General features: G+C 35.2%; 1 protein-coding gene across 1 annotated transcript; it reads right to left on the bottom strand.

The window, feature by feature from the left end:
* Positions 1–29: 29 nt before the first annotated feature.
* LOC135684326 (protein O-mannosyl-transferase TMTC4) lies at positions 30–13,544 on the bottom strand. Its single transcript, XM_065199850.2, has 18 exons — positions 12,327–13,544; positions 10,466–10,553; positions 9,947–10,062; positions 8,992–9,090; positions 8,296–8,448; positions 7,476–7,678; positions 6,369–6,543; positions 5,047–5,103; positions 4,681–4,752; positions 4,368–4,447; positions 3,729–3,780; positions 3,567–3,622; positions 3,187–3,250; positions 2,548–2,625; positions 1,834–1,948; positions 1,347–1,459; positions 1,072–1,141; positions 30–474 (listed from the first exon to the last, which is right to left on the bottom strand). The coding sequence occupies exons 1-18, from the start codon at positions 12,879–12,881 to the stop codon at positions 338–340; spliced, it is 2,283 nt and encodes a 760-aa protein (XP_065055922.2). The 5' UTR covers positions 12,882–13,544; the 3' UTR covers positions 30–337.
* Positions 13,545–13,583: the final 39 nt, after the last annotated feature.

Here is a 13,583-nt window from a genome sequence, read left to right as displayed (position 1 = left end):
GGAAAAACTATTCAGAATATTATTCAGAGTAGTATTGACCAAAGAACTCTGATGAAGGACTATTGCTTTCAGATAAGGGTCCTGCAAGGTTAGACACAATCAAACCAAGTTGCGAAGTTCTTTGAATGCAGTGCAGAGAGTGTCTATAAATTTTAAAATACATAATCGTTTTATATACTACCTAAAATCTTAAATAATAGAGCTAATAAATCTACACATCAGAGCTACAGATTGGTTTTCTTGCAGCGTTTTCTTGCAGCGTTTTCTTGCAGTGTTTTCTTGCAGTGTTTTCTTGCAGTGTTTTCTCGATGCTAAAATATTTAATTTATAGGTTTACTTATCTTTTGTGTGAAAGAGTCTTTTGCAGCTTTTTGTAATTTTTTATTGTTGTTGGGTTGTGTGGATCGATTTGCAGCGACCTCAAATAGAACTCTTCTGCATTTTTAAACCTTTGCCATCGATGATATAGAACAGCTGGAAATGGAATTGTGTATGGATGTTAAATAGACAAAGGTCCCGGTTTTGGTATTTCTACAAAGTCATTTCATCAAATCACAAGTCACCTTATTTTCCAGGTTTGGTGATAGAAAGCTTTTTGAATTCACGATAGAAACAGTGATCTTGTTTTTCAGTCAAAATATATTTTGCTTTGTTTAAGATGCAGCTTAAGTAGATAGATATATTAAACTGAATTACGTTAAATTTTGACCACTGCCACTATTTATTGATGTTTCAAGATTGATGATCGATTTTTGGATACCAAAAATGATAAATTAAAGAGTTTTTATGAAATTACCAGTGGTTCAGTAATTTTTCGAATATTTCAGTTCTAAGTCGTGAGTGTGGCGTTAACTGGCTTGCCTTATGCCAACACCTATGAAAGTGTTTGCATTCTACAAAGTAACCTATGATTTTATATTTTTATTACTTCTATAAATTTTCCCAAAATACTTAAACGGTTTTTAGAGGAAAGGTGAAATAGAAGTAGCATCAAGAAAAGAAATTAAAAAATAAAGACTAAAAGATGATAAGGGCAAAGTAGCTGGAGGAATTGACTTGAAAGAAAAATACCTAAGTTGCCAAAATATGCAGCTTGATTAGGATCCAACTCGATGGCTTGGAGGTAAAGCTTCTCTGCATCCTGAAACAACAAGGAAATTGTCAAGTACCTTCTTAAGAAAGTAAGTATTCAATAAAGACTGTTTTAAGAGACCAGTTTTGGATTCGGCCAGGCATGGCAGCGCTCAGCAGTAGCTTTAGACCGATGTACGACCGATGCGTCTTTTCCTTTGTACAAAGCTAAAGGCAACAGAATGCTGTTTTGAAGGTAAACTAAACCGACATACCTCGAATTTCTCAGCTTTTCCATACACGTTGGCCAGTGTGTACATCAGGCCAGGGCTGCGTGGCATTAATGCGAGGACTTTTTTGCCTAGTTGTAGGGATATGTTGGATTGGCCTAACGGGTAGAAGATAACCGGTGAAAGATTGGCAGAAAAGATGTTGCGTGAAAAATGAGGAACAAGTTTAGCAAGAATCAAAGAATCCGATCATGACTGTAACTAACCCTTAACGAGAATTTTATATAAGAACAATGAAAGAGCATGCTCAGCCCCAGAAGAAAAAGTAGACTGCTTTTCAAATTTTCTAACGTGTTATTATAAAAGGGCACATTTTTTGTGGTCTTAGAACCATTAAAAGCGTGTAGTTACAGAACATTCGAAATCAAAGCTGAATTGGGGACGGTATTAAGAACACCCGAGCCTCAAGTTGTCCAAAAAAGAAAGAATATTAACTTTATCTGGTTCTTAAAAAAGAGAGTAGCAGACCTACCTAGCTCATCGTATAAAAGAATCAGGTTTATCCAAGAACTGGCGTGATCTGGTTTCATTTCAATAACCTTTCTATAAGCAGCAACTGCTTTCTTGAAATCCTTGATTTCCAGGTACTGTTAAAATAGTTAAACACTATCATGAGGTGAAGTGAACACAAGGGAATCGTGCTGAAAAAGTGCAGTAAAGCTTCTGTAGCAGTCACAGCAGGGATTAGACATATAGTCCATAGGAACGAGATTTTTGTTGTTTGCAGTTGACATGTGTTAGGCTATGAGTGAAGAAGTTTTTGAAAAAGTATATGCCCATTGCTTAAGATTGTGCATTATTGCGAAGTTGCATCAAAATGATGGCAATGGAAAACATATCCAGTGCAGTTCTAAGTAATCAAAGTTGAGATAACGAGTACCTGTCAATAAACAAAAAACCTGGCTATGTTCATGACCAAGATCTTTCATCATTGACTTATAAAGTTTTATCCCAAGCTTAACATGCTCTAGGGTTATAAAAAACTCTATGGAATTCCTTGTCTAAAAGTTTTTATCTCCAGCTTAAAATGCTCTAGAGTTATAAATATTGAAATAATACACTTAGAATCCTTGCAAGACCTACTTGCAAATCGGCTGATATTTAGACAATGATATCAGCCTCTGCTAATTATAGTCATATCCACTCTCAATCTAAAATGATTTCAATACAGGAACATTATACAAACCAAATTTCCAAGGTTATAATGGGCATCTGGATAATATTTTCTTAAACTAATTGCATTCGCATAGCACTCTTCAGCTTCCTAAAATGCCAAATATACGAGTGTACCATTCAGTCAAACAACTGTACAATTAGCACTGTACTATTGTCCTTACGTCACAATACGCTTTCAAGAAACAAACAGCATAATAATTTCAATCAATATGGTATTTTATATCCCTATACCATTAATTTTCTCTAAGTTCCTTTTTCACAGTACGAATATAAAATAACCACACGGATATTATTGGTGACATTAACTTTTCGAGAAAGTAAGTTTATCAGAACCTATACACTGTTAATTTTTTATTCGAAAATTCTCGAGGAATGTTGCACCAAAACAAATTTTGGCCTAGAGGAAGTTCAAACATCTTTTAAAAAGAGAGAGGGTTATTCATCGCATTTTAGTTCTTGTAAAAAAACGGCATTGCTTCCAGCCCCACCCTTAGCTATATATAATTATCATGCTCAGGTTGTCCTGTAGTTATGATCAAGAAAATGATGAAAAACTGAAGTTAATCTTTATTTTTAAGAAATACATTATAGAAAAAAGCCGGGTAAAAATATCTTAATAAAAATCAATGTTTTGATTCACTTTGCTTACCTTATATTTTTTCAAATGAGCTTTTGTCACTCCTAGGTTCATCCAACCAGCCGCAAAAGAACGGCTTTAAGAGATGAAAGAGGAAAGCACAATGAAAATCGACCATTATCATAGCAAAACAGTTGTAGCGACAAAAAGGTGTTTAAAATACCAAGTGTTAAGACTACATTATATAGAAACCTTAATTAAACTAGTAGATTCCTAGTGTTAGCCGTAAATGTCACTGCAGCGCAAAAATTGTCTGTGTGGTATGATAGAACACTTCGTCTGTTTAAACTTTTTTAAACAATGATGTTGCAAAAACATTGTGAGTCAAAGAGTCAATCTAGAACTCAAAACGATGGAACTATGATATTTTATAAAGAGAGTAACGCATTTACCTGATGTTGACAGCTTTCGATAAGAGTTTTTCAGCTTCCAAGGGGTGTCCCAATTCCTAGTGTTAACAAAAGGACTAGATAATGATAGATGATGCAGCTGAATTATAAATAGCTAAACAAGAGGGAAATTAATGAAAAGAAGGTGAACGAAGAACGACATACCTGCAACAGATTGCCAAGGTTATTCAGTGGCTGATCATAAAGCGGATTTAGCCTAAAAAATATTTACTTCAATGAAGAACTATATTTCTTTGAAGAAAAGTATACTTTGTACACACTTTGTGACTTTTCTCAAAACCTGCTGTACCAAAACACACGAACCAACCACATTATTATTTGATTGGCCATTGTTTACTGACAATATCTGATAAACGATGATATAGTTCTATTGATTATTAATTGTTAATATAACAATCAAACTATTATATCTTCATTCTGGTACTAAATTGATTTGCTAACTATATTATCGTTATTCTGGATGAAGTACCACACGCAACCGCAACGTACATATTAAATATCTGATAAACTGTATATACACTAATGACAGGAAGCATAAGATCGTCCCATATCCAAAGACAATGATTTTCCACTCTCGCGGCATATATTTCTTCTAACATACAATCCACGCCTAAATGGTTGCAACGCCCTAACTTGAAGGTTTTGAATTATATGGGCAAAGTAAGTCTTAACCTACTATCTTCTCAATGCATCACTGTTTTTGCCAAACTTTTGCCCAAGCTTTGGCAAATTTAAGAACTATTTCAAACGTAAACAATTATTAAAAATTAAGAAGAGGCAAACCTTATGGACTCTCTATAGTATTTGATTGCACTTTCAGTTTCACCTTTCTTCGAAAGTACATGCCCGATATTATAATGAACCTTAAAATAGGACACAAAGATTAGCAAAGTACAAAAGAATACATTCAATAATTATTTTGTTTTTTGAAGGAATATTGTGAACATCTAGTTAGACATTAACATTGAATAAATAAAAATAGAAAATCATTTATTCCATAACAGGAGACTGAAAATTTGGTATCAAAATGCGCGTGAGAGGTCTAGATTAATCTAACAACAGCCACAAACAAAATAATATGCCAATGTATGCTTACTTTTGCATTCAGTGGACAAACATTTTCTGCCGAACGAAAGAGTTTTTCTTCTGACAACCAATCTTGACTTCGCTAAAAAACAATATTAGGTACTCGTTCTTGACAACGACAAATATTCAAAAAAATTAATATTCAAAACGCCTTCTAAGATTTGATCATACAGAACTAATATTTCGTAATGCACTTGTGTTGCTGAATAATAAAGTAGAATAATTTTGATCGACGATATGATAATGATTTGCATCTCAAAGATTTTTTCTTTTCAGTTTTAAGGAGCTTAAATGCATTACAGATAACATCCACCATCTTTTAAGAAACAATGTAATTTCATACAGTTTCTTGCAATTAGCAAACTTGAACACAAACCTGCAAGCACCTCAATGTTGATACAGCTACTAGCAGACAAATGCAGACTCTGATCACCTACGAAAATAAAAAACAGATTTGTGCTTTTCTGCTTGATGATAAATTTTCTGCCCATTTTCGGTCATTATCCGACGTTTACACTCTGAAGAATGTTATACAAAAGTGCTTCAGTAGCATAGGCGTCAAATCTTGATTGGGGAATCCCGCTTTGGCGATTCCTTTCGCAGCCAATCAAGGCTTGACGCCTATGCTTGCTTCAGTATGCAATGCTTTTGCTATTTCGTGTCATCTTCAAATTCAGTCGTATGAGATGAGTTTAATATTGGCAATGTAAGATTTTTATTGTACACGAACAGAAAATCAGTTAAGCTTGTAGCCGGGAACCAAAAGGGTGCCTGAAATCTAGCCGATACCTGCGATGGAACAGTGACAACTTCCTGTACAGTTTTACACAGTAGGAAAAAATCGTGTGAATAAAAATAATTTCGACAACAACCAAATGCATTATTGTTATTTTGAAAGAAAGTGTTTGATCCGTTAATTAGATGTTATTCCAGGCACCGCGGAGAAGAGGGGTGTGGGGCTATAGCCCCACTAATTGCCGAAAATGCAAAAAATTACCAATGAATCCCCAGTCAAGCCACCTCTTTTGGTTTTAGTCCCCCACCCTTTTTAGACCCACCCTTTTTAGACCCCCCACTTTTCTCTACGCTCCGCGGTGCCTGTATACGCATTCTCTATAAGAAAGTATTTCATAAGTAAGTTAGTATTTGGATTGTCAACAACTAAAGAAGTTTCTAGCACTGGATGGTAGACTGTAAAAAATATGAAAATTGAATCTTTGAATGAGCACGATTTGTTTCATTTCAGGCACCATTATTAGCAAAGGAAAAAACACGGCAAACAGTAGTAACATGTAATTGATGAACTGTAGTTAAGGCGAATCCCTCAGAAACTACTTTGTGATATCTGACGTTTATTTCATATTTGGATTAAAAAGATGAAGTTTCGTTAAGATGATATTTTTATGAAAACACAGTGCCAACAATACTGATCGTCAGATTTTATCTTCACCTATCTTCCGACAACTTATGAACCTATATCTAATTGTACCTAGAGTTACTTCAAAGAATCATAAAGAACAAAGCTAAGAAAATGCCAAGAAATTTTGTATTCTCAAACTTGGCCGTCAGTTAAGGAATTGTTAGCACTGAGCTTTGGCCGGACCTCTTTATAAAAACGCGAATAAAGCAAACGTCCTTGTTTTTTCAAAAACCTTTCAACCCAGTTCACACCAAACACATACACAATTTGAAACCCACCTTGTGAAAGTTCCCGTATTCCGAGATGACAACAATGCCCAAAGCAACGAGTCCACAAAACCCAAAACTAGATATGTAAAGATTCCGCTCTGCAATCACAAAACCAACTGTGAAGAAGATATTCGTAGAAGGTAAAAATGGGACGATCGAGAAAGCCATCAGCATAAGCAGTGTTCTAAGGAAAAAGAAAATTAAAGAAGTTTTTTAGATTTATATGTCCCTTTTCAGAAAATTGTTTGTCTATCATTTAATTTGAAACGAATGGTAAAGGGAAAATCGATCTTAGCAAGCAAATGAGATCTATAGCATAGATTCAAAGTTTGAGAAATTTCTTATCAACAGGGCTTCACAAACAGTGTGTAAGAAGGAAGAACCGCAGGATAGGCTGTCCGCCGGATTCTGTGAATCTTGCAATGAGTAATAATACGAAAGATATTCAGGAACAAAGCAATATGACGACGAGAATGCAATGTAACGAGATGAAATTTTCAAAATAAATTTAATTTGATTTAATTTAAATTTAATTTATTTTGAAAATTTTATCTCGTTACATTGGATACTTGTCGTCGTATTGCTTTGTTCATGAATATCCTTCACAAACAGCACATCACAAAAAAGCTACTTGCGTTAGGCCTCATTTAACCAAAGTTGTAGAGATGCATGTCTGGAAGCCTTTTTAAGGAAGATCCTTGTATTTAAAGAAGATCCTTGCTCGCGCTCAACGATTTTTGAGAGTGTAAAATCATCAGATAGGAAGGCAAAAAGTACAAACAAATCAAAGACTTCTTCATTCTGAAACGTCCCCTGTTAACTGGATGGCTACAACATCCTAATAACAGTACGTAAACAAGAAGAATATCCTTAAATAGAAATTGCATTCAGGGAATTAATTAGAAGCCAGCAGCTGTCGAAAGTCCGCCGCTTACTCACCAAACTTTCGCCGTCTACCTTAACTCTCACTTTAGTAAGACTGTACAAACTTTAGTTAACCTATAGACGCCTAATTTCAAAAGTGAGCCTTCTACTTAAAAAAATTATGAAATCCCAGTGCATTTAAAATGACCGGGAGTCATATATGAGGAAGCATTGTTAAAAAAGTTGCGTTACCTTGCAACATGGCAATCGATTAACATCCAACACTTCCACAAAACTGCAAGAATGATTAACCACAAAAGTATTGGCGCCAGGATCCTGTGGTCGGTTGAAGATGTGATAGGGGGAACACAGCCCATTGCCCAGTCAAAACATAGCCAAAATGGGTTTAACAGCAACCACACATTTAGACAATATATGTAGTTGTAATTGATGACCTACAAGAAAGAAGACCAGTCAAAACGTATACCTACACCAAGTAAAGAGTGGCGCAGGTAGGATAATTCATAGGAGGGGCGAGAAATTTGGATTTTCCGATAGAAATCTAATAGCATAACTACATCAGAAATGAAAAGAAAATTGAAGATAAACTCTGGTCATTTATTCCAAGTAAAGTGTCATAAATCATGCTACTTGAATATTTTTTCTGTCTTCTCTTATAAAAAAAAAAGATGGAGTACCATGCCTAATCGAAAAAGATTGTCAATCCTATTCAGAACCGCATAAGAAATCGTTAGTTTAAGCTTTAAATTATTTTCTCTCAAGATGTAACACTTAGACAAAAAGTAGAGAACCATGTTATATTTTTGATAAGATCAGAGGTTTTCCGACAAAATAGTAACCTAACTGTACAGGGCTTTTTTGCCACTGCAAGAAAGGAAAAATTCAAAGGAGGATATGGGAGATATCTTCTTCTAAACTTCTTTAAAACGTTTCTTAAGAACTTCGACTACTGACTAAGATATTAAAAGTAAGATTCATGAAAAGCAGGGTATATTTCGAGAAACAATAACTGAACTGAAGTATATTCCGGAAATGAGGAACAACTCCTTACCCTTGCAAGCACGTTGCTTTGGAAAGCTGAAGGATTGTCACCATGCTGAAACTTTGGAGGGTTCGCTCCCATTACCCGAAATCTCCATGTCATGAAAACTAACACTGTGATAATGATTACTGATACCCGCTTTGCGAATGTTTTCAGCCACAACTGCAAAATTAAGTTGCTCTCGTTGCGTGAAAGGGCTTTTGAAAAAAATTTTAAAAACTAAAACGGGTATGTAACATTATAATGATCAGGGTCATATATAGGGTCACTCTAAAGGCGCTCTTTGCCTGTAAACTGCATTACAATAAATGTTTTGCTTAGCATAATCATAAAGACATGCTACATAATCAAAAAGAAAAGACTAGCAGGCTTCCCGTGTTATTAAAGGAAAGTAACAGATTCACAACTAAGAAATTATTTACAGCTTGGCTCAGAGATGGAAAGGATAAGGCTCCTTGATAAAAGAAACATACACCATAAACTAAGTCCACATCATGTTTCAACAGTTGCCCGATAATCGCATTAAGAAGACCAGACCAGACCTGAAACTCAGAGTAGCAACTCAGAACCGTCCTGTTCTATACACCAAACATTGCCATTCACATTATAGATTAAATCAAGGCGTTTGTTACTTTCCAACTGTTTCTTTATTGTAAAGCATAAATTACACAATTCTTTCATATCAGATCAAACTACTTTACTTACATGGTCTTCCTCAGCAACATTTCCAGTTTTTGTAATCTGCACTAAAGATTTTCTTTTTGTTGCAGTAACTTGCAAAATGTCAAAAATTAAGCATAGTCCCTGAAAAGAAATTAAAAATAAAAAATTTAAGGACTAGGAAAATACCAACTATTTGTATTTTGAATATTTTGTATTCCTATTTTTATTTGTTTCTACCTAGCATCCAAAGGTAGTTTTTAGGACACTGAGAAGCTATGCTTATCGAGCAGTGTCCTGGTCCTTCCTCTTGAGGTGACCACACCTCTTTATTCCTATGCCTAGAATTACAGAGAGCTGGCGACTCTCCTCACTCTGGGTGAGGGTTTGGTCATGTCAGGGACTCAAACCACGGACCCTTGGGTCTGTAGTCAGCACCTCTAACAACTGAGCCATCCTCCCGCATTTGAGCCATCCTCTAACAACTGAGCCGCCAACCTACTACAACAAGCTAGAATAAAGTCCTATTTCCTGATACTTTCTAGCTGCAATCAGCAACTACACCTATCAGACGTTATAGACTTGTAGGTACAAACAATTCGGCAAAACACCATACTGTTGTTGGGTGGATACATTTTTCTAGATTTATCATAAAACACTGTGATTTCACATGCAAAGCAAACAGATATTAATATATAATCAAGATATTGTTTCCACAGGAGCAATAGGCAGTGAACTGTTGTGGGTAGATTTGAACTAAATAAATACTTTTCTGTATTTCAATTATTGACGGCACTGCAGGTGCATGGAAACATATTTTTATGTGGCAAAGGCAATCTCACACAAAAAACCATCACAGACTTCATACAAGAAGGCTCTGAAAGCCACACGTTATAGCTGTATAAAAACCCTATGGTTTTTCATAAGATTTTCTTAATTTCAAAGACATTGGACAGCAGTTTCATGTGATGTAAAGGTTGGTTGCTCAAAATACACTTACTAAGACAGTTATGCCTTGCTCTTTAGAGAGTAGAGAAAGAGCTGCAAAGATAACACATGCACAAAGTGACCCTGGGCACAACTTTTCAGGTAGAGCAGATGCTGTTTGTCTTGAGGCTGCAAAAAACAATTATTAATTATAACATTGATTAAAAAACAAAAAGACAAGGGGTGAAATGATTCTAACTAGAGAATCAGATAAAAACAGCAATAGTTGATAATAAAAGAGGCTGATGTTAACAAAACTCTGTGAGAAGAAACAAATTTTGATCAAAAGTAAGTAATAGTTCATCTAAAGTCTTATGCTTCTTTCAGATTATCTGTTTCTTATCCAGCTAATTGCAACAGTTTAATGAAGATTAATTGACATTAATGAAGAAGCAGTCAAAATACCAAGTTCACATGTAGCAAGAGAAGCATACAAATCTCTGAGTGAAAACATAGGAGTTTGTTAAGTCTTCCCAACATTCCAAAGATGGGCATGGATAAGAAATATTATTTTAAGAAAAACAATCACCACCTGTGGAAAATGTTCTTGTGAAGCAAAGAAATGATAGGAAAAAGAAGAATGTGCAAAGAAGATCAGCTCTCCCAACAATTCCAGCCACCTACAATAGAACAGACATGAAAATTAGTAATATATCTTCAAATATCTTCCTAGCATGCCACACATTCAAAACAAGTCACTTTTATGTGGAAATACACATTACATTGCTAGCAAATTAATTCACAAGTAAACATGGCTTTAGGCAGATACCACAAAAGTGGGGAGCTAAGGGGGCTTTAGCCCCCCAATAATTTCCAAAATGTACTTAAAATCATAAAAATGGCTCTTCTCTTGGTTTTTAGCATGTTTAGACCCCCAAAATGTTTTAGCTCCCTCAATCAGTAATATGCCCCACAGTCCTTGCTTTTGGACTTTGCAGTTTTAGTGGACTTTGAAGAAGCACCAAAATTGATCTCCAATTTATTGGATTGACAAATCCATGCAAGGACAAATACTATCAACATTCAAACATCTTTAGCTTTCAGCAGGTAAAGTTTCCTAAATTACACTGAGACTAATTGGAAATCTGTCAAGATGTCAATCAACTGATTTCGACCAACAGAAAAATTGATTTTTTTCACCAAAGCATAGCTGTATTTCTGCTTACCTTTCTAAATGTTCTTTGATTTTTTTCAAAAGCTCTTTGGGGTTGTAAAATCAATTTTTCTCTGGACCAATTAAGGGTTCACAATATTTCGAAAATGCTAATATGCAGAGTTTGGCAGCAACAACCAAGATATGGGGTGGGGGAGGGGGCTCGGAGGGCCTTGCCATCCCAACATTTTACTTGAATGGTTATTGTTGCACCCCTTTATCAAGGCTGCACCCCCTCTAAAATAAAAGTTGTATCTTGAACCTTCTATCACAGTTCTTAACAAGACTTTAAATGCTCTTAGTCATTTCTGTCTTCCTTTACATGTGAAACATTCTTTTATGAATCATATGGCATATAAATTGATGCATTCCAAACTTGAGCAAAATTTAGTAAATAGGCAATTTCAGCATGAACAACAATGTAGTGTACATTTCAAATGCAGCATTACATTGACCTAATCTATAAATATGCTTTTAGCTTTGCTTTGCTACTGAGAGAGTTCCTCCTTTAAAATAATTTCCCATATATATATATCCCACAGATAATTTGTGTTAAATATCTTATTGTTATAATGATGTTTGATAATAATTGATGTTGCTGTATGTTTAATTAGTACTTTGTGGAAATGTATGTTGTGGAATTTAAAATATAATTTGATTTGATTTGATTTAATTCAAATTCTACTACGTTACTATAAGCTAGTTAGTTATATAAATTATAAAAAAAATCAACTAAATAACGCAACAACAACAAACTTTCAACAAAAGAATTCTTAAGGAGGAGCCTTCAAACCTGAATAATGAATAAATAATGAGCCTGAACCTCAAACTATGCCATACTCTGCAGACTGGGCAAAATCCAAAGAAGTTTAAAATACCCTTTAAGCTTTACAAGCACAAATTTGTTAGCAAAAAAACCTAGCATTTACTAGACTTGACAAGATGTTAAGAAAGTGAGTTCAATCACAAATTATCATGTTTTCCTAATTGACAAGTTGTGGCAGAGTAGGAAACTTTAACAAGATTAAATTTTCTGGCTTGAGTATTTGTTGTTATTTGATTTCCAAATGGGAGATGGCATATTTTATAAACATGCTTAACAACTGTACATGGCAATCTGCATAGAAGTGAATGCAAAAATTAAGTCGATGAAATTCTTGGAAGTTGTCACATTTGTGGAGAAATTGTTAGTGCACCTCATAGTTTGTCAAAAATACCAAAATACCGATACATGACTCACATTTTCTGTGTGAATGGGATGTACTGTAAAAATCAGTGCTGCAAGGAAGCTCGACTTTGGCGAAGTGAAAAGCTTAAAGCCTTCTCTTGAAACTGATATACCACCAAATATAACTGAAAAAACTCTAAGGGCCAATACACAGTTTATTGCATGTAGTGTGATGTTCACAATGTGAAAACCCAATGGATTGTATCCACCAGCCGCCCAGTAGCTAATTCTGAATGTCCAGACAGTGATAGGCCGGTAACTTTTATGACTCGAAGACGAAGTAATATTGTCGCCCCAGAAATCATGTTTGAATATGGAGAAAAATGATGTCTCTAGTCGTACATCACGATTGTTCAAAATAGCTTCATTATCATCAAAAACAAAGTCTCCATTTACACTCCACAGAAAGCAGAATACTGCAAAACTTGCAACAACAGCTGATGCAGTAGTTTGTGTCAGGTCAGGTACAGGAATGTTATTGCACTTCAACACAGTAACGTTTGAAGAGTATTTAAATTCAGAACCAACATCTTGAGTTGAGCTGCTTTTCTTTTTTACTCTCTGCATTATGTAGAACGTCTTTTCTCAACTAGATTGTGATACATATAGTACCTGCAGACGACATGCCTTAGCTCTCAGACGTATTTACACCTGGCTTCATCTTTCTGTTTCTTGGCCTGTAAACAACATAGACGAGCCACCTTAACAGATTGAAAATTTGCGGCACATGCGCAACAATCTAATGCGCATAATCTTGAAATCCTCAATACTTCATTGGAAATCCCTGATAAAAGAGGGCGGGATCGAAATAGACAGGGGGAGTTTAAAAAATTATGCAGAAAAACTTGGAGGATTGGGCTGAAAAAGTGGGGGTTGAAATTAGTGGGGACTGGCATAATCTTCGAGGGTAGAATACTGGAAAGCAAGGATAACAGGGTTATTATGTGTGAAAAAACCAGAAAGAACAAGTGGATCTAGGGCCCAAGAAATTCTCTTGTCCTTTCAAGCCAACTTTGCTTTTCCTCAGTCATATTCTTCAACGCTTTATTTGAGGAAGAACTGAACACTAATCTTGTACCTGCCTATGCTTTCTGGGAAACAAATAAAAGGTGGGGTAACTTCTATCTATCTATCTATTGCTTACTGTACATTAACCTTTAAATAGGTATTGCGTACAATGGGAATGTTCTTGATGGGAATTTTTCTGCAAAAAATTAGCATCCCAGAATTATTTTTAGAGATTTCAGAGCATAATGACAATTGCAACTT

The sequence above is a fragment of the Rhopilema esculentum genome, unplaced genomic scaffold (genome assembly GCF_057945365.1).
Source record: "Rhopilema esculentum isolate cy_ngs unplaced genomic scaffold, ASM5794536v1 HiC_scaffold_34, whole genome shotgun sequence".
Lineage (NCBI taxonomy): Eukaryota > Metazoa > Cnidaria > Scyphozoa > Rhizostomeae > Rhizostomatidae > Rhopilema > Rhopilema esculentum.
This window is presented reverse-complemented; position numbering and strand designations above follow the sequence as displayed.